The sequence below is a fragment of the Martes martes genome, assembly GCF_963455335.1.
Source record: "Martes martes genome assembly, chromosome: 6".
Taxonomy (NCBI): domain Eukaryota; kingdom Metazoa; phylum Chordata; class Mammalia; order Carnivora; family Mustelidae; genus Martes; species Martes martes.
Genome location: NC_137893.1, coordinates 101,982,030 through 102,002,680, shown reverse-complemented (window position 1 = coordinate 102,002,680; position 20,651 = coordinate 101,982,030). Strand labels below are relative to the sequence as shown.

Below are 20,651 nucleotides of genomic sequence, written 5' to 3'. Positions count from 1 at the left end.
GATAGGAAGCAATGAACTAAGATATCTATTAGTTGGTTTTTCCCTAGTAAAATCTAGATATCTATTTATTCTTTACAATTGGTTAAACAAGATTTTCAGAATTTCAAAAAAGTTTCTACAATGCTGAGATAAAGTCATTACTAGAATGAATGAGCACTTACGTGGGGGAAGCTGAAACCACCCTGAGAAAAGCCCCAGTTACCATAATGCCTGTAAGATGCTTTCTTATCTGAACTCACTACAGATGTTTTATTATCTATGTGGAACACTGCCTGGAAAAAGAAGCTAGCATCATTCAGGAAATCTATGGAAAAGGACAGCTTGTGAACCATCCCTCTCTCAAAGAGATTTTCCCCATAAACAATACACTTAACATAGTTTGGGGAAAGAATCTTCCTTAAAATTGAATAGTATTTCTGCCAGTAAAGAAATAATCCTATTTTTTATATCTTTATGCATTAAGCATTTTAAACATACAACTAGAATACTATGCTCTAATTTAATTGGTATTACATTATAAAGTCCCCAAACAAATCTAATTCTAAATGTAAAGAATATTCATTTATTCTATACAGGATTAGGAGATACTAAAACAGAGGCTATAGAAATACATAAACTCCTCTATGATAACCAATGGACAAGGAATCAAAACAGAGATGTTAAAATAAAAAAATCATAGTACTTAACTTGGAAGATCATCTCCAACTCTGTCCCTTTACAGATTAAAACCCAAAGTCTATAAAAGATAAGGACCTGCTGAAATCCAAACAGCTGCTGGCAGAGCCATGATTTCAATTTCCATTTTTTTTTTCAAGTAAGCTTTACACCAAATGTGGGGCTTGATCTCAGGAGCCTAAGATTAACATTGGCATGCTCTACTGACTGAGCCAGCCAGGCACACCTCAATTTCCATTTTTAAACTCCTAGGATGAGGGGTGCCTGGGTGGCTCAGTGGGTGAAAGCCTCTGCCTTCAGCTCGGGTCATGATCCCAGGGTCCTGGGATCGAGCCCGGTGTCGGGCTGTCTGCTCAGTGGGGAGGCTGCTTCCCCCTCTTTCTCTCTCTGACTGCCTCCCTGCCTACTTGTGATCTCTGTCAAATAAATAAAATCTAAAAAAAAAACAAAACCTCCTAGGATGAAGCTTTATTTACCCAACTCATCAACTTTCTACTCCTAATAAACATCTGTCAGTAATGAGGGATATTGCTTTTTCATTTTTATTTTATTAAAAAAAATTTTTTAAGTAAACTTTATCCCGACCTTGGGGCTCAAACTCACGACCCCCAGGTCAAGAGCCACATGCTCCACCAACTGAGCCAGCCAGATGCCCCAGTACTAAGAGATTTTTTAGGTAACTGGTCTGGGGCCTTCTAAGCAAGTGAAGAAAAAGATTTATATCATCAGAGATTCTAAATTAGGCTTCATTTTCCACATAGCAGCTCTTCTACAAACCTGATTCAAATTTCTTCCTTTTAGTAACAGGTTTAATCTGAAGGAGCAGGCTGAAGTTTGAGAAAGTGGTCTCATTCTATTCGGTAGAAAATGACCATTTAACAGCTTATAGAGTCTACAAAAGCACCAATAAACTCTTGTGATACAGAAGCCAGAAACCCTGCTATGAAGAAATCCCATGATTTTTAATTCCCCAAAATAAAGTCCACTCAATTCTATTTTTTCTCCTTTATACATATATGATTAGAATCTAACAAACTAAAGATAGAAATAACAAAAAGCTATCATGAAGTACTAAAGTGATGAGGTATCCAGAGTCCATGCTGAACTTGGATTCAATTATACACTTTTTGATGACAAATTTGTTACAGTTTTATTTTAAGCAATTCCATGATTTGGTAAAACACCAATTAAAATAGCCACATACCCTGAATGCTCTATTCTTCTCTTCCTTCTGCTGTTTCTCCACTTCAACGTGGCGGGCTAGACGAGCCAGAGTTAAAGCAACTTTATCCTTCTGATGGTCAATATAGTCTTTATGCTTAACATCCTATAATCAAAAAAACAATTTTCATTTCTTTTAAATAGCAAAATTAGTTTTAGGATAATGAATTCATTTACCAAAGAGTTATTGTACTAAAGAACCATTTGCCTTTTTTTCCTTAAGTTTATTTATTTATTTAAGTAACCTCTACCCCCAATGTGGGGCTCAATCATGACCCTGAGATCAAGAGTCACATGCTCTTCTGACTGAGCCAGCCAGGTGCCCCAAGGACCATTTACTTTTATTATCAGCAGATTTCTAAGAAGGTGTCTTAGGTATTTTATGCTTTATGTGGTATTTTGTAGGTCAGCCAATTATCCACCAGCATCTGGTTTTCAAAAAGTTAGATAAACTAACTGCTAAGACAATTTACCATTTTTATTTACTGTTACAATCATCTGAATACTGAAGAGTTTGGTGTTGCTTTGCTCTGAGTCTATAAAACAATGCCATTAAGCCATTAGTCCCCCGCTAAAAGGTCTAACAGTACAAATACCCTTGGTTCTGGTTTTTCAGCTATGCCACCAACAATACCACCCTGAACGTGCCTGATCTCATCTGATCTTGAAAGCTAAGCAGGGTCGGGCCTGGTTAGAACTTGGATGGGAGAAAATGATGTAAAAAAATAGATCTAACTTCCAGTTTCTGGTCCATCTTGACAAGTAAAAAGCTGAAAAAACCCAAAAGTCAACATCTCTTCTTAGATCTCGTTCTTAGACCAGAAAAGTGAGGTGACAGTGTAAACCAGTGCTCCAAAAGAGAGAGAGAGGATCATAAGTTAATGGAGCAGAAACCTATGAGTGGAAACTTCAGCAGGAAGCAGTACTGAGTAAAAAACTTGAACTATAACTGATGAATTGCTGGACACTCAGTGGGACAAGTCTGAGTTAAAAACCACAAGATGACCCAGTCATGAAGAGCCCTCACACTTTTCTGAGTTTATCTCCCATAGTTCTACCAGGTTCTCACAGTAAAAACTAGAGAAAAATCCTCTCATGCTTCCAGGAGGGGGAAAGGAAAAGTAAGCATTTTTAAATATTCCAGAGCATTCTGTTCTTCTTAACAAGGCGTGCCCTTAACAAAAACCATTTTACCAGAACCTACCCTGTAGGAATTTTATCAGAGCCTAACGAACCTGGGAGAATGTAAATAAACAATTCACTCTAGCTATCCTTCCCACTTAAAACAAGGGATTGAAAAGCAGTGCTGAAGGTCACAGTCCAGGGGCATAAGCTCAACAAGACTGAGACTTAATCAGAGGACTACAGAGTGCTACCACTTCCCGGTACCTTACCACTACTTTGTAAAAGTCCCACTTACCACAGCCCCTTTTACCTAATACATCATGTCTACCTTTCAACCAAAACTTACAAGGAATACTAAAAGGCAAAAGAAACACAGTTTGAAGAGTCAGAGCAAACACAGAAAGGCAGACATGACAGGGATATTAGATTCCGATCAGAAATTCAAAACAACTGATTAATATGCTAAGGGCTCTAATAGAAAAAGCAGACAACATGAAAGAACAGATGTGTATTGTAAGTAAGAGATGGAAATCCTAAGAAAGAACCAAAAAGAAATGTTAGAGATCAAAAACACTAAAACAAAAATGAAGAATGCCTTTGATAGCCTCATTAGTAGACTCCACACTGCTGAGGAAAGAATCTCTGTGCTTGAGAATATGTCAACAGAACCTTCCAAAACTGAAAAAATAACAAAATGATTGAGAAAACATAAAATGGAATATCTAGGAACTGTTATAAAAAATGTTATATATGGGGCGCCTGGGTGGTTCAGTGGGTTAAAGCCTCTACCTTCACCTCGGGTCATGATCTCAGGGTCCTGGGATCGAGCCCTTTATTGGGTTCTCTGCTCACCAGCGAGCCTGAAAAGCTTCCTCCTCTCTCCCTCTCTGCCTGCCTCTCTGCCTACTTGTGATCTCTGTCAAATAAATAAATAAAATCTTAAAAAAAAAAAAAAAGTAACATATGCATAATGAAAATACCAGAAGAAACAGAATATTTGAAGCAATAATGGTTGAGAATTTCCCCCAGTCAATGTCAGACACCAAACTACAAATCAAGGAACAAATAAAACCCTCTTTGCTCACAGATGACATGATCTAAGAAAACAACATGCAAATAAAGTAAACAATAGTTAGGGTGAAATAACCTATGTGAATAACCTTTATTCATAATGGCCAAAACTTGGAAGCAATCAAGATGTTTTTTAGTAGACGAATGGATAAACTGTGGTACAGCCAGATGATGGAATATTATTCAGTGTTAAGAAGAAATGAGCCATCAAGGGGCACCTGAGTGGCTTAGTTTGTTAGGCATCTGACTCCTGATTCTGGCTCAGGTCATAATCTCAGAGTTGTGAGATCCAGCCCAGCCTTGGGCTCCGTGCTGGGTGTGGAGTCTGCTTAAGATTCTCTTTCCCTCGGGGCGCCTGGGTGGCTCAGTGGGTTAAAGCCTCTGCCTTCGGCTCAGGTCATGGGATCAAGTCCTGCATCGGGCTCTCTGCTCAGCAGGGAGCCTGCTTCCTCCTCTCTCTCTGCCTGCCTCTCTGACCTCTTGTGGTCTCTGTCTGTCAAATAAATAAATAAAATCTTAAAAAAAAAAAAGATCCTCTCTCCCTCTACCCTTCTTCCCTCCCTACCTCTCAAAGCTATGAAAAGACATGGAGTTAACTTAAATACATATTACTAAATGAAAGGAGTTGATCTGAAAAGTCCACATACTGCAGGATATCAACTAAATGACATTCTGGAAAAGCAAAACGCTGGGGACAATAAAAAAGATCAGTGGTTGTCCAGGGTTGGGGAGAGGCAGGCATGAGTAGAGCAGAGTACAGAAGATTTTTAGGGTAGTAAAATTATTCTGCATGATATATGTCCACTACAAAGGTGGACACCTGGTGCACCTGGGTGGCTGAGTTGGTCAAGTGTCTGCCTTTGACTCAGGTCATGATTCCAGGGTCCTGGGAGGGAACCCCACATCAGGATCCCTGCACAGCGAGAAGCCTGCTTCTCCCTCTCCCTCTGCCTCCCGTCCTGCCTACTTGTGTGCTCTCACTCTGGCAAATAAGTAAATAAAATCTCTTTAAAAAAAAAAAAAAGTGGGCACCTGTCATAAATTTGTCCAAATTCACAGAATGTAGAACACATCAATAGTGAACCCTAATGTAAACTATGAACTTATGGTGATAATGATGTATCACCGTAAGCTCACTGAATATAACAAATGTACCATTATGTTGGGGGATGTTGATGATGGAGGAAGCTATGCACATGTAGGGGCAGGAAGTATACCAGAAATCTCTGTACCTTCCTCTTGTTTTAAATCTAAAACTTCTCTAAACAATAGTCTATTAAACAATTAAACAAAATAGTCTAGTAAAAATTTTTCGTTTAGAAAAACTGGGTTACTACCTAAATTAACACTCTTTAGGCAAATCAGTCATGTATGTACAACCCAAATTTTATCTACAGTGGGACAGAATTGCATCAACCATGTCAAACATCAGGTGTGATTTTCCAAGTACAAAGAAGTTAGACTGATGTGACTATATATAAAAAGGCCAAAATGGTATTGTCAGTATAAGGCTTCATCTTTGGAATAAAGAATACTCACAGAATTACTCTGGATGCAAGCAGTTCCAACTCACTTTCTGACTACTTGATCAGCCTACATTACACCCTTGTACCAGGTAACAGATGACATTCTCCTAACTTTAAAATAATTCTTTTATAAGTCACAGGACGATACAGCTTACTAGAAATGAGTCACAAAAAGCTATTTATCTGAGCTTCAATCCTTTAGTAAAGGCACATTTACCTGTCTTAAAAGGAAATTAAATGTACTCCTTCGGAAGACAAAAATATTATCTATTTCAAATGTAGGTGCTAAGTTGAAAGGAAATTTAGAGTAGATCCTAAGAGAATCTTCTAATTTAAGGAAGTTAATAATATTTAAACATGGGCTTACAGTATGTTAGTTTTCCTGACACGAATACATTTTTTAGGTTTTAAACTCTAGCAAAAGTCATGCTTGGAATGCAGTTAACCAAGGTCATAATAACGCATGAGGTAGACAAGGTATAAATTAGGGTTTACCTATAAAAATATGTTGTTGGATCACAATAATGTAAATATTCTGGGGGTTGAAAGGTGGCCATGTTTTGGATTAACTAAAGTAAACCTAATCCAGGAAGAACTACCCTTGAATTTATGGTTCCACTATCATTTTACTTTTTCCTAGGCCACCACAAAATAACCATTCTGAAATACTTCCGAAGTTATACTTATTTCGGAAGACATTACATAATATATTTTTTTCTTAAAGTTTCCTTTAAAACACAATTAATGGTTCTCTGTTTTACATTATAAATTATAAATATGCTCTGGACACAAAACTAAATGAAAACTGAAGTTTGAAACACAGTTTATATATTCAATGGGAAAACTTTTTATTAATCCACTTGTCACAAAATTTAAGTACAAACTTTTATTTTTAAAGATTTTATTTATTGGAGATGAGTCAAGATGGCAGAGAAGTAGCAGGCTGAGACATTAGGCAGCAGGAGATCAGCTAGATAGCTTATCAAACCATTCCAAACACTTACAAATCCAACAGGAGATGGAAGAGAAGAAGAGCAGCAACACTAGAAACAGAAAACTGACCACTTTCTGAAAGGTAGGACTGGTGGAGAAGTGAATCCAAAGTGATGGGAAGACAGACTGCGGAGGGAGGGGCCGGCTCCCGGCAAGTGGCAGAGCAATGGAGCACAAAATCAGAATTTTTAAAAGTCTGCTCCACTGAGGGACATCGCTCCAGAGGCTAAGCCGAGGTGAAGCCCACGCGAGGACAGCGTGGTCATAGATCCCGCAGGGTCACAGAAGGATCGGCAGTGTGTGAGTGTCGCAGAGCTCCCAGGTATTAGAGCAGGGAAGCCGGCTACAGAGATGGAGCCGAGGAGTGAGCTCTCAACTCAGGGTTACCTTAAATTGTGATCAGTGGCACAGGCCACTGATCTGTGAGCAGGGACCCCACAAGATCTGCGGAGACGCCCCTGGAAGAGTGCAGGGATCTATGGAGTGTGGAGACTCCAGGCGGGGCTGTGTGCCAGAGACAGAGACACTTGGTCACAGGCTGAGTAAGCTAGGAGCGCAACCAGAGGCCAGGGAGACGGGAGTGACTGAGCGCTTTTCTCCAAGAACACATTGAGGAGTGGGGCCCCGAGATCTTGGCTCCTCCAGGCCGGAGACTGGGAGGCCGCCATTTTCATTCTCGTCCTCCAGAACTCTACGGAAAGCATTCAGGGAACAAAAGTTCCCGAAAGTGAACCCGAGCAGATTACTTAGCCTGGCCCCTTGTAAGGGTGGTGCAATTCCTCCTTGGGCAAAGACACTTGAGAATCACTACAACAGGCCCCTACCCCAGAAGATAAGCAAGAAATCCAGCCAAGACCAAGTTCACCTACCAAGTAAAACAGCAGAATTCCAGAGGAAGAGAAAGAGAAGCATGGAATTCATGGCTTTCACCCCATGATTCTTTATTCTTGCAAAGTTAATTAATTTTTTTAATTTTATTTTTTCTTATGCTAAAAATTTTTTAACTTTTACTATTTCCTCTTTTAATGTTTTTTAACTAGTTTATCTTAACAAAACCTCTCATTAAAAAAAAATCTTTTTGAACTTTCATTATTATAGTCATATTTTATCCTTCATTATATCTAACTTTATCTTTTGTATACACATAGGGGTTTTTCTTCTAAAAAAATCCGGGATACGACGTCTTCTAACAGAACAAATATATCGTAAATCTAACACAGGGCTTTGGTCTAGTCTCCAGCCTGAGCAAATTCTCTTCAATTTCTTTTTCTTTATTCTCCCAACAAACTCACCTTATCAACTTTTTAGACTTTTTATCAACTTTTTATCAATTTTTTAGAAATTAAAAAAAATTTTTTCTTCATTGTTATCATCATATCCCATCCCTTCATCGTGTTTACCCCTATATATGTTTTTAATTCTTTAAAATTTGGAGAGGTAGTTTCTTCTAAGAGACCAAAATACTCCCAAAATTAAGTGGGTGACCCTGTTCTATTCACCAGTCTAATATATATATATTTTCTTTTTTATATTTTTTCTTTGTTTTCTTTTTTTAATTTTTTTTCCCCTGAACTTCTTTTTCCCCCCTTTCTTCCCCGCACAACTTGGGGTCTCCTCTGATTTGGTTAAAGCACATTTTCCTGGGGTCACTGCCACCGTTTTAGTATTTGATTCACTCCTTCATATATTCTTAACTGCATAAAATGACAAGGTGGAAAAACTCACCACAAAAAAAGGAACAAGCGGCAGTACCGAAGGTTAGGGACCTAATCAATATGGGCACTGGTAATATGTCAGATCTAGAGTTCAGAATGATGATTCTCAAGGTGCTAGCCAGGCTCGAAAAAGGCATGGAAGATATTAGAGAAACCATGTCTGGAGAAATAAAAGCCCTTTCTGGAGAAATAAAAGAACTAACATCTAACCAACTTGAAATAAAAAAAGCTATTAATGAGGTGCAATAAAAAATGGAGGCTCTTAAAGCTAGGATAAATGAGGCAGAAGAAATAATTAGTGATATAGAAGACCAAATGACAGAGAATAAAGAAGCTGAGCAAAAGAGAGATAAACAACTAATGGGCCACGAGGGGAGAATTCAAGAGATAAGCAATACCATAAGATGAAACATTAGAATAATTGAGATTCCAGAAGAAGAAGAAAGAGAGAGGGGAGCAGAAGGTATATTGGATAGAATTATTGTAGAAAATTTTCCTAATATGGCAAAAGGAACAAGCATCAAAACGTAGGAGGCGCAGAGAACCCCCCTCAAAATCAGTAAGAATAGATCCACACCCTGTCATCTAATAGTAAAATTTACAAGTCTTAGCAACAAAGAAAAAAATCCTGAAAGCAACCCAGGACAAGAAGTCTATAACATACAATGGTAAAAATATTAGACTGGCAGAAGACTTATCCACTTATCTTTTGGCAGGCCATAAAGAATTGGCATGATATATTCAGAGCACTAAACAAGAAAAACATGCAGCCAGGAATACCATATCCAGCTAGGCTATCACTGAACATAGAAGGAGAGATAAAAAGTTTCCAGGACAAATAAAAACAGAAAGAATTTGCAATCACCAAACCAGCTCTATAGGAAATATTGAAAGGGGTCCTCTAAGCAAAGAGAAAGCCTAAAAGTAGTAGATCAGAAAGGAACAGAGACAATATACGGTAATAGTCATCTTACAGGCAATACAATGGCACTAAATTCATATCTCTCAATAGTTACCCTGGATGTAAATGGCCTAAATACCCTAATCAAAAGACACAGGGTATCAGAACAGATAAAAAAACAAAACCCATCAATATGCTGTCTACAAGACACTTCAAGATTAAAAGTTAAATTAAAATTTAAAAAGTTAAATTAAAATTAAAACAATTTATCATGCTAATGGACATCACAATAAAGTTGGGGTGGCAATCCTTATATCAGATCAATTAGATTTTAAGACAAAGACTATAATAAGAGATGAGGAAGGACACTATCTCATACTCAAAGGGTCTGTCCAACAAGAAGACCTAACAATTTTAAATATCTATGCCCCTAACATGGAAGCAGCCAACTATATAAACCAATTAATAACAAAATCAAAGAAACACATCGACAAGAATACAGTAATAGTAGGAGACTTTAACACTCCCCTCACTGAAATGGACAGATCATCCAAGCAAAAGATCAACAAGGAAATAAAGGCCTTAAATGACACACTGGACCAGATGGACATCACAGATGTATTCAGAACATTCCATTCCAAAGCAACAGAATACACATTCTTCTCTAGCGCACATGGAACATTCTCCAGAATGGATCACATCTTGGGTCATATCAGGTCTCAACTGGTACCAAAAGACTGGGATCATTCCATGCCTATTTTCGGACAACAATGCTCTGAAGCTAGAACTCAATCAGAAGAAGAAATTTGGAAAGAACCCAAATACATGGAGACTAAAGAGCATCCTTCTAAAGAATGAATGGGTCAACCAGGAAGTTAAAGAAGAATTGAAAAAATTCATGGAAAAAAATGATAATGAAAACACAACAGTTCAAAATCTGTGGGACACAGCAAAGGGAGTCCTGAAAGGAAAATATATAATGATACAAACCTTTCTCAAGAAACAAGAAAGGTTTCAAATACACAACCTAACCCTACACCTAAAGGAGCTGGAAAAAGAACAGCAAAGAATACCTAAACCTAGCAGGAGAAGAGAAATCATAAAGATCAGAGCAGAAATCAATGAAATAGACACCAAAACAAACCAATAGAACAAATCAATGAAACTAGGCTGGTTCTTTGAAAGAATCAGTAAGATTGGTAAGCCCCTGGCCAGACTTATCAAAAAGAAAAGAGAAAGGACCCAAATAAATAAAATCATGAATGAAAGAGGAGCGATCACAACCAACACCAAAGAAGTATAAACAATTATAAGAACATATTATGAGCAACTCTACGCCAGCAAATTTGACAATCTGGAAGAAATGCATGTATTCCTAGAGATGTATAACCTACCAAAACTGAACCAGGAAGAAATAGAAAACCTGAACAGACCCATAACCAGTAAGGAGACTGAAGCAGTCATCAAAACTCTCCCAACAAAGAGCCCGGGGCCAGATGGCTTCCCAGGGGAATTCTACCAAACATTTAAAGAAGAATTAATACCTATTCCCCTGAAACTGTTCCAAAAAGTGGAAATGGAAGGAAAACGTCCAAACTCATTTTATAAGGCCAGCATTACCTTGATCCCAGACAAGGATACCACCAAAAAAGAGAATTACAGACCAATATCCTTGATGAACACAGATGCGAAAATACTCACCAAAATGCCAGCCAATAGGATCCAACAGTATATTAAAAGGATTATTCACCACGAGCAAGTGGGATTTATTCTAGGGCTGCAAGGCTGAATCAACATCCACAAATCAATCAATGTGATACAATACATTAATAAAAGAAAGAACAAAAACCATATGATACTCTCAATAAATGCTGAAAAAGCATTTGACAAAGCACAGCATCCTTTCCTCATCAAAACTCTTCAAAGTGTAGGGATAGAGGGTACATACCTCAATATCATCAAAGCCATCTATGAAAAACCAACCACGAATATCATTCTCAGTGGAGAAAAACTGAGAGCTTTTCCCTTAAGGTCAGGAACACAGCAGGGATGTCTGTTATCACCACTGCTATTCAACATAGTACTAGAAGTCCTAGCCTCAGCAATCAGACAACAAAAAGAAATTAAAGGCATCCAAACTGGCAAAGAAAAGTCAAACTACCACTGTGTGCAGATGATATGATACTATATGTGGAAAACCCAAAAGGCTCCACTCCAAATCTGCTAGAACTTGCACAGGAATTCAGTAAAGTGTCAGGATATAAAATCAATGCACAGAAATCAGTTTCATTTCTTTACAACAAGACAGAAGAAAGAGAAATTAAGGAGTTGCTCCCATTTACAATTGCACCCCAAACCATAAGATACTTAGGAATAAACCTAACCAAAGAGGCAAAGAATCTGTACTCAGAAAACTATAATGTACTCATGAAAGAAATTGAGGAAGACACAAAGAAATGGAAAAATGTTCCATGCTCATGAGTTGGAAGAACAAATATTGTGAAAATGTCTATACTACCTAAAGCAATTTACAGGTTTAATGGAATCCCTATCAAAATCCCATCCATTTTTTTTTTAAAGAAATGGAACAAATAATCCTAAAGTTTATATGGAACAAGAAAAGACCTCAAATAGCCAAAGGAATATAGAAAAAGAAAGCCAAAGTTGGTGGCTTCCAGACTTCAAGCTCTAATACATAGCTTTCATCATCAAGACAGTATGGTACTGGCACAAAAACAGACACACAGATCAATGGAATAGAATAGAGGGCCCAGAAATAGACCCTCAACTCTATGGTCAACTAATCCTCGACAAAGCAGGAAAGAATGTCCAATGGAAAAAAAGAGTCTCTTCAATAAATGGTGCTGGGAAAATTGGACTGCCACATGCAGAAAAATGAAACTGGACCATTTCTTTACACCACACATGAAAATAGACTCAAAATGGATGAAGGACCTCAATGTGAGAAAGGAATCCATCAAAATCCTTGAGGAGAACACAGGCAACAACCTCTTCGACCTCAGCCACAGCAACTCCTTCTTATGAACATCGCCAAAGGCAAGGGAAACAAGGGCAAAAATGAACTTTTGGGACTTCATCAAGATCAAAAGCTTTTGCACAGCAAAGGGAACAGTTAACAAATCCAAAAGACAACAGACAGAATGGGAGAAGATATTTGCAAACGAAATATCAGATAAGGGGCTAGTATCCAAAATCTATAAAGAACTTATCAAACTCAACAGCCATAGAACAAATAATCCAATCAAGAAATCGGCAGAGGACATGAACAGACATTTCTGCACAGAAGACATCTAGATGGCCAACAGACACATGAAAATGTGCTCCACATCACTCGGCATCAGGCAAATACAAATCAAAACCACAATGAGGTATCACCTCACACCAGTCAGAATGGCTAAAATTAACAAGTCAAGAAATGACAGATGCTGGCAAGGATGCGGAAAAAGGGAACCCTCCTACACTGTTGGTGGGAATGCAAGCTGATGCAACTACTCTGGAAAACAGTGTGGAATTTCCTCAAAAAACTGAAAATAGAGCTACCCTATGACCCAGCGATTGCACTACTGGGTATCTATCCTAAAGATACAAGCGTGGTGCTCTGAAGGGGCATGTGCACCCGAATGTTTATAGCAGCAATGTCCACAATAGCCAAACTATGAAAAGAACCTAGATGTCCATCAACAGATGAATGGATAAAGAAGAAGTGGTATATATACACAATGGAATACTATGCAGCCATCAAAAGAAATGAAATCTTGCCATTTGCAACAACATGGATGGAACTAGAGGGTATTATGCTTAGTGAAATAAGTCAATTGGAGAAAGACAACTATCATATGATCTCCCTGATATAAGGAAATGGAGATGCAATGTGGGGGGCTTCGGGGGTAGGAAAAGAATAAATGAAACAAGATGGGATCAGGAGGGAGACAAACCATAAGAGACTCTTAATCTTACAAAACAAACTTGAGGGTTGCCGTGGGGAGGTGGTGGGATTATGGACATTGGGGAGGGTATGTGCTATGGTGAGTGCTGTGAAGTGTGTAAACCAGGCGATTAACAGACCTGTACCCCTGGGGCTAATAATACATTATATGTTAATAAAAAAATTAAAAAACATTTAAAAAAATTTTTAAAGATTTTAGGGGCGCCTGAGTGGCTCAGTGGGTTACAGCCTCTGCCTTTGGCTTGGGTCATGATCCCAGGGTCCTTGGATTGAGCCCAACATTGGGCTCTCTGCTCAGCAGGGAGCCTGCTTCCCTTCCTCTCTCTCTGCCTACCTATGATCTCTGTCTGCCAAATAAATAAATAAAATTTAAAAAAAAAGATTTTATTTATTAGAGAGATAGGGTGTATGCTTGGGGGCTGGGCAGAGGGAGAAGCAGACTCACTGCTGAGCAGGGAGACCAATGTGGGGCTGGAGCCCAGGACCCTGGGATCATAACCTGAGCCAAAGGCAGACGCTTAACCAAATGAGCCACCCAGGCGCCTCTTAAGTATGAACTTTACTCCCTTCAAACTATACTCCTAGACTTGGAAGATAAATTATTTAACCCTTTAATCAACATTTAAACATTTGTTTAGATCTTTTCAACTTCACTCTAAAATTAATCTCTAGCCCTAGAACATTACTCTTTGGTGGTCAAATAAGCAAAACCTGTTAGTATTACTGTTTGTTAAAATTATTTTCCTCATATTTAGCTATCAGTAGGCCAAGTTATCTTTTAATTAATACTATGTGGTTATATTAATAAAAAAGATTACTTCTGTGATTCCCAACTGATCTATTTAACATCTGATCTATTTAACATCTGTGATGACTCTGAAGAGCTCAAGAGACCTAAAGCTTTGATACTGAATTCAAAAAGACATTCAAAATTGAGTTTGGTTTCCTTCTCTTCCTCCACAGGGAAAGTTTCTATTTTCTTCTTCTTCTTCTTTTTTTTTTTTTTAAGATTTTATTTATCTATTTGACAGACAGAGATTACAAGTAGGCAGAGAGGCAGGCAGAGAGAGAGGGGGAAGCGGGCTCCCCACTGAGCAGATAGTCTGACGCAGGGCTCGATTCCAGGACCCTGAGATCATGACCTGAACAGAAGGCAGAGGCTTAACAAACTGAGCCACACAGGCGCCCCTCCATTTTCTTCTTAAAACCAAAACCAAAACCAAAACCAAACCAAACCAAACCAAACCAAACCAAACCACCCCCTCTGGCTACCTATATAGAAAGCACATAATTAGAAAGACAATCTGCTAGGAGTAAATAAAAAGGAATGAATGGTAGATATACAGAAAGCATGAATTTCAGCTTTGAAACCTCTACCATTTATGAGAAAAATGAAATATTTAAAATAAGAAAGTTTATCCGTAAAATGGGGAAAAATTAATTATATGAGGCAGGGGATGATACTCATAATTATTTTTTCACCACAACTTAGGTTTTGGGGTCAAGATTGCTGGTGAATGCCAGGCACGATTAATGGGTTATTTATGAACACTCTCTCCAGAAAGCCGAATCCCTTGGATTTCCATTGTTAGTGATCCAAGATGAGGGGCAGCCTCTAGATCTTACTAAATTACATACTTCTGTGATTCTGAGCAAACACATACATACTGGAAAAACAGAGACCACAAAAATTGAAATACAAACTAGGGATTTTACCTATTAGGTCACAGAAGACCTTATTTTACATAGAAATATAATAGATAATTCAAAGAATCAGTATGTTCAGAAACAAATTTTAACTTATCAGAAAGCAAGGGGGAAAACACTCATTGCAGGACATCTTGTTACTGATCCAACTGCAGAACCAAAGCTATAGTATTAGTCATCAGGAATACGGGCAGAAACTGACCTCGTTTCAGGCTAGATGAAAGTTTGTTAAATGTTTCCTGTAGAATTAGGATGAAAAGGGGATACCATAGTCTTAGGTTTGGGAGTTTGGCGCTATTCCATTAGTATTAAAAAAGTGAAATGTAATTTAATGTGAAATCACAAAATTCTAGGACCGTTCTTCTTAGGTTAGATTTCCCAATCTTCCCCAAAGCCTGTAGTATTAATAAGCATTTAGGTCCTTAGAGCTTTTCTGAGGTCAGACTTTCAGACTGTAAATTCTCAAGCTAGAAGTGGAATTGGCTCTCAGTACTAAAATGGTAAGAATAGGGGCACCTGGGTGGCTCAGTGGGTTAAGCCTCTGCCTTCAGCTCGGGTCATGATCCCAGGGTCCTGGGATGGAGCCCTGCATCGGGCTCTCTGCTCCACGGGGAGCCTGCTTCCCCCTCTCTCTCTGCCTACTTGGGATCTCTGTCTGTGAAATAAATAAATAAAATCTTTTAAAAAAATGGTAAGAATAAAATGTTAGCAGGTATAGGATTTTTAGTCATTCTTCTTGAAGCACATGCTGGGGTGACCCTGGATTAACCTCCATATTAGATACTATTAAAGAATACTATTGAGTCCACAGTAATAGCAAATGATCTGCAAGAAAATGCTATCTACTCATTTATTTTTGGGGCAAAGAATAGGAACGTCTTAAATATACTGGGAGGGGAGAGTCTGTTTACCTCTATTTTAGATCACTCCCTGCATCAGTTTTTCTTCCATAATCCCTCCCCTCCTACTGGGAAAGTTGAATGGGATCTTCATAGAATTAAGGAGAAAGTTGTGAAGTCAGAAAAACATTAAAAGGAAAATTCTAATTCAGTAACTATGAAAAATTAAAAAAAAAACAATTGTTTTAATAAAAATTTAAAAAAATTAATATGGTTAAAATAACACAGCCTGACATAAAAAATCGGTGATCAGGAGTTGGAAGCTTACAAAATGAGGTGACATGAAGCACAGAAAGAAAAGCTGTTCCAGAACCTCAGAAGCCAGGCTGATATGGCCACTCTCTATGATCCTGTCTGTGCTCACCCTGGACATTATGACTTCTTATTTTTACCAATATATTTACATTTTTTAAAAAAGATTTTATTTATTTATTTGACAGAGATCACAAGTAGGCAAAGAGGCAGGCAGAGAGAGAGGAGGGAGCACGCTCCCTGCCGAGCAGAGAGCCCGATGCGGGGCTCGATCCCAGGACCCCAAGACCATGACCCGAGCTGAAGGCAGAGGCTTCAGCCCACTGAGCCACCCAGGTGCCCCAATATATTTACATTTTTAAAAAAAGATTTTATTTACTTATCTGAGAGAGAAATACAATATGAGCACAGGTGGAGGAGAGGGGCAGAGGGAAAGGAAGCAGACTCCCCACTGAGCAGGAAACCTAACATGGGGAATCAAACCCAGGACCCTGAGCAGAAGGCAGATGCTTAACCAACTGAGCCTCCCAGGTGCTCTATTCTTCATTTTTTTAAATCCAAAACTTGGGTTGTACAAAGCAAATCTGGGTTGTGTCCTAGAAATGGCAGTCATATTAAGAATACTGGTTAGGGGCACCTGGGTGGCTCAGAGGGTTAAAGCCTCTGCCTTCAGCTCAGGTCATGATCTCAGGGTCCTAGGATCAAGCCCCGCATTAGGCCCCCTGTTCAGCAGGGAGCCTGCTTCCTCCCCTGCCCCCCTACCCCCTGCCTGCCTCTCTGCCTATTTGTGATCTCTCTCTGTCAAATAAATAAATAATATCTTAAAAAAAAAAAAAGAATACTGGTTAAATCTGAGTACACATTCCCGTGAAAGTTAAGCATGTATAGGCATACCTCATTATACTGTGCTTTGCAGATACGGTGTGGTTTTTTTGTTTTTTGTTTTTTTTTACAAATTGAAGGTCTGTGGCAATCCTGCATCCAGCAAGTCTATTGGTGCAATTTTTCCAACAGCATTTGCTCACTTCAGGCCTGTGTCACATTTTGGTAATTAAGAAATTTCAAAAATTTTCATTATCGTTTTATTTGTTGCAGCAATCTGTGATCTTTGATGTTAGTGTTATAATTGATTTGGGGGTGCCATGAACTGCACTCATATAAGACTGCATAAACGTTGTGTTCTGATGGCTCCATTCACTGTTCATTCCCTTGTTCATCCCCTTCCTTAGGCCTCCCTATTTCCTGAGTTATAAATATTGGAATTAGGGTAATCAATAACCTGAGGATGGTCTCTAAGTGTTTAGGTGAAAGGAGGAGCGACACATTTATCATTTTACAAGCTGGAAATGATTAAGCTTAGTGGGAAAAACATACTGAAAACCATGGTAGGCTGGAAGCAAGGTCCCTTGGGCCAAACAGTCAAGTTTTGAATGCAAAGGAAAAGTTCCTGAAGGAAAGTACAAGTGCTACTCTAGTGAATACATGAATGATAGAAGGCAAAACAGCCTTACTGCTGATATGAAGACAGTTTTAGTGGTTTAGACAGCTCAACCCAGCTACAACATTCCGTTAAGCCAAAGCCCAATCCAAAGCCCTAACTCTTCAATTTTGTGACGGCTGAGAGAATAAGGAAATAGAGAATAAGGAAAAAGAGAAGTTTGAGGCTAGCAGAGGTTGATTCATGAGGCTTAGGAAAAGCTGTCTCATAACATCAAAGTACAAGATGAAGCAGCAGAAGCTGATGTAGAAGCTACAGCAGGTTACCCAGAAGCTCTAGCTGAGAAAATTAATGAAGGTGGCTGGCTGCACTAAGCCACAGAATTTCAATATGGATGAAACAGCCTTCTATTGGAAAGGAGATGCTATCTAGGACTTTCATAGCTAGAGAAGTCAATGCCTGGTTTCAAAATTTACAAGTACAGACTGATTCTCTTGTCAGGGGCCAACACAGCTGGTGACTTTTTAAGTTGGAACCAATGTTCATTGACCATTCTGAAAATTCTAGGTCCCTTAAGAATTATGCTAACTCAACTCAGCCTCTGCTCTATAAATGGAATAAGGCCAAGATAAGAGCACATCTGTTTACATGATGGTTCACTGAATATTTTAAGCCCACTTTTGAGACCTACTGCTCAGAACAAACATTGCTTCAAAATCTGACTGCTCATAGACAATGGACTGGTCACCCAAAGGAGATGGAGATGTACAATGAGAGAAGGTTGTTTTCATGTCTGCTAACACAACATTCATTCCGCAGGCCAAGGATCAAGGAACAACTTCAACTCTCAAGTCTTACTATTTATGAAATACATTCTGTTAGAATGTAAGCTGCCATAGATAGTGATTACTCTGATAGATCTGAGCAAAGAAAACTGAAAACCTTCCAGAAAGGATTTACCATTCTAGATGCTGCTAAGAACAGTCAGGATTCATGGAAAGAGGTTAAAGCATCAACATTAATGGAGTTTGAAAATAGTTGATTCCAACCTCATGATGACTTTGAGGGGTTCAAGACTTCCATGGAGGAAATAACTGTAGATGTGGTAGAAATAGCAAGAGAACTGGAATTAGAAGTGGAGCCTAAGATGTGACTAAATTGCTGAAACCTCGTGACAAAATTTGAACAGATGAGGAAGTGCTTCTTATGGATGAGCAAAGAGGTTTCTTGAGATAGAATCTACTCATTGTGAGGATGCTGTGAAGACTGTTGAAGTGACAACAAAGGATTTAGAACACAACTATGCTAGAGAAATCATTCCTGAAAGCTAGAGTTCATTGATGTGGTAAACTTCACTACTGTTTTATATTAAGAAATTGCCACAGCCATCCCAACTTTCTGCAACCACCAACCTGGTCAGTCAGAAGCCATCAATATTAAGGCAAGACCCCCCCACTAGCAAAAAGGTTAAGACTCACCAAAAACTCAGATGATAGTTAGCATTTTTTAGCAATAAAATATTTTTAAATTAAGGTATATATATATATTTTTTAGCCATAGTACTCCTACACACTTAATATTTATATTATTGCAGTGGTCTGGAACCAAACCCACAATATCTCCAAGGTATGCCTAAACAGGAGAAAGCAAGAATTCTTTTGTTCTTGAGGACAAAATGTTTAAGTTTTAATGTGATATGGTAGAGTTACAGCAAAAATTCCAAGTCTAGAGGTAAGAAGAGGTCAGGAAAGGAAGAGGGCTTTCTTAAGAGATCTAATCTGGAATGATGGAATTCAATGGGTCAACAGAACTGGGGGCAAAGGGAAAAGGAAAGCCTGGCAAAGGATTCCATTATTTTGTCAAGTAAGGGCATTTTTTTTTTTTTTTTTTTTTTTTTTTTTTTTAAAGATTATTTTATTTATTTGACAGAGAGAGATCACAAGTAAGCAGAGAGGCAGGCAAAGAGAGAGAGGGAGGGAAGCAGGCTTCCCGCTGAGCAGAGAGCCCGACACGGGACTCGATCCCAGGACCCTGAGATCATGACCTGAGCCGAAGGCAGCGGCTTAACCCACTGAGCCACCCAGGCGCCCCAAGTAAGGGCATTTTTAAAGGAACTAATATCAACGATTACCATCATTTCTAAAGAATAAGGCACAGTAATACCCCAAGGTAATACTCTAAAATTTCCCTTAATAGTCTCATTTTAAACAAATTTAGATCTTTTTAAAAAAATATTTATTGATTTGAGTGAGAGAGAGAGAGAGAACATGAGAGAGGTCAGTGGGAGCAGCAGACTCCCTGCCGAGCAGGAAGCCCAATGTGGGACTCAATCCCAGGACTCCAGGATCATGACCTGAGCTAAAGGCAGTCACTTAACCAACTGTGCCACCCAGATGCCCTAAACAAATTTAGCTTTATGAAACACTAGCTGCACTACCCTGATTTTTCTTTTTGCTACAGACTGATAACACCTCAAACTTGAAATCAGTTCAGTTGAACTTAAAATTGGTTCTGACCATAAACTCAAAATCCTGATCATAAAAGATCATCAGAAGTCACATTCAGGGGCGCCTGGGTGGCTCAGTGGGTTGGGCCTCTCCCTTTGGCTCGGGTCATGATCTCAGGGTCCTGGGATAGAGCCCCACATCAGGCTCTCTGCTCAGCGGGGAGCCTGCTACCCCCTCTCTCTCTCTGCCTGCCTCTCTGCCTACTTGTGATCTCTGTCTGTCAAATAAATAAAATCTTTTAAAAAAGTCACATTCAATGCAAATTCCACCATTCAGACAAAATTTTCACCAATGTAATTAATACTTTCATTTACTAATCAAGTTTAGTGAGCTAACAAATATTTCCTGGAAACTATTAAAATTTCTAACATTAATGTGAAACTGATCTACTTTCTATGTGAATTGTAAACTAAATCATAACAGTATCAACAAATTAATGAAAAAATGGCAAAAAATACCACTAATCAATGAAGCTATAATCTGTCTATATTTCAATGTTTTCTTTCCCTCACTAATATTTAAGTGAAAATAATATCATCTTTTATTAAAACATGTAAGTAAAACCTAGAAGGCTAGAAATCAAAATGTTAACAATAGTTGTTTCTCTCTGGAGAAATTTTAATTTCCATTTTCTAATATTTCTACAATTAGCAC

General features: G+C 38.6%; 1 protein-coding gene across 3 annotated transcripts in view; it reads right to left on the bottom strand.

Annotated features, from left to right (window-relative positions):
- The window catches only part of ZNF451 (zinc finger protein 451), a 147,049-nt gene that overhangs the window by 53,522 nt on the left and 72,876 nt on the right, over window positions 1-20,651 (bottom strand). For all 3 annotated transcript variants that reach the window (XM_080807264.1, XM_080807263.1, XM_080807265.1), the window contains exon 4: window positions 1,880-2,002. In XM_080807264.1, the coding sequence (XP_080663390.1) occupies window positions 1,880-2,002 (123 nt within the window). The remainder of the gene's footprint in view (window positions 1-1,879; window positions 2,003-20,651) is intronic.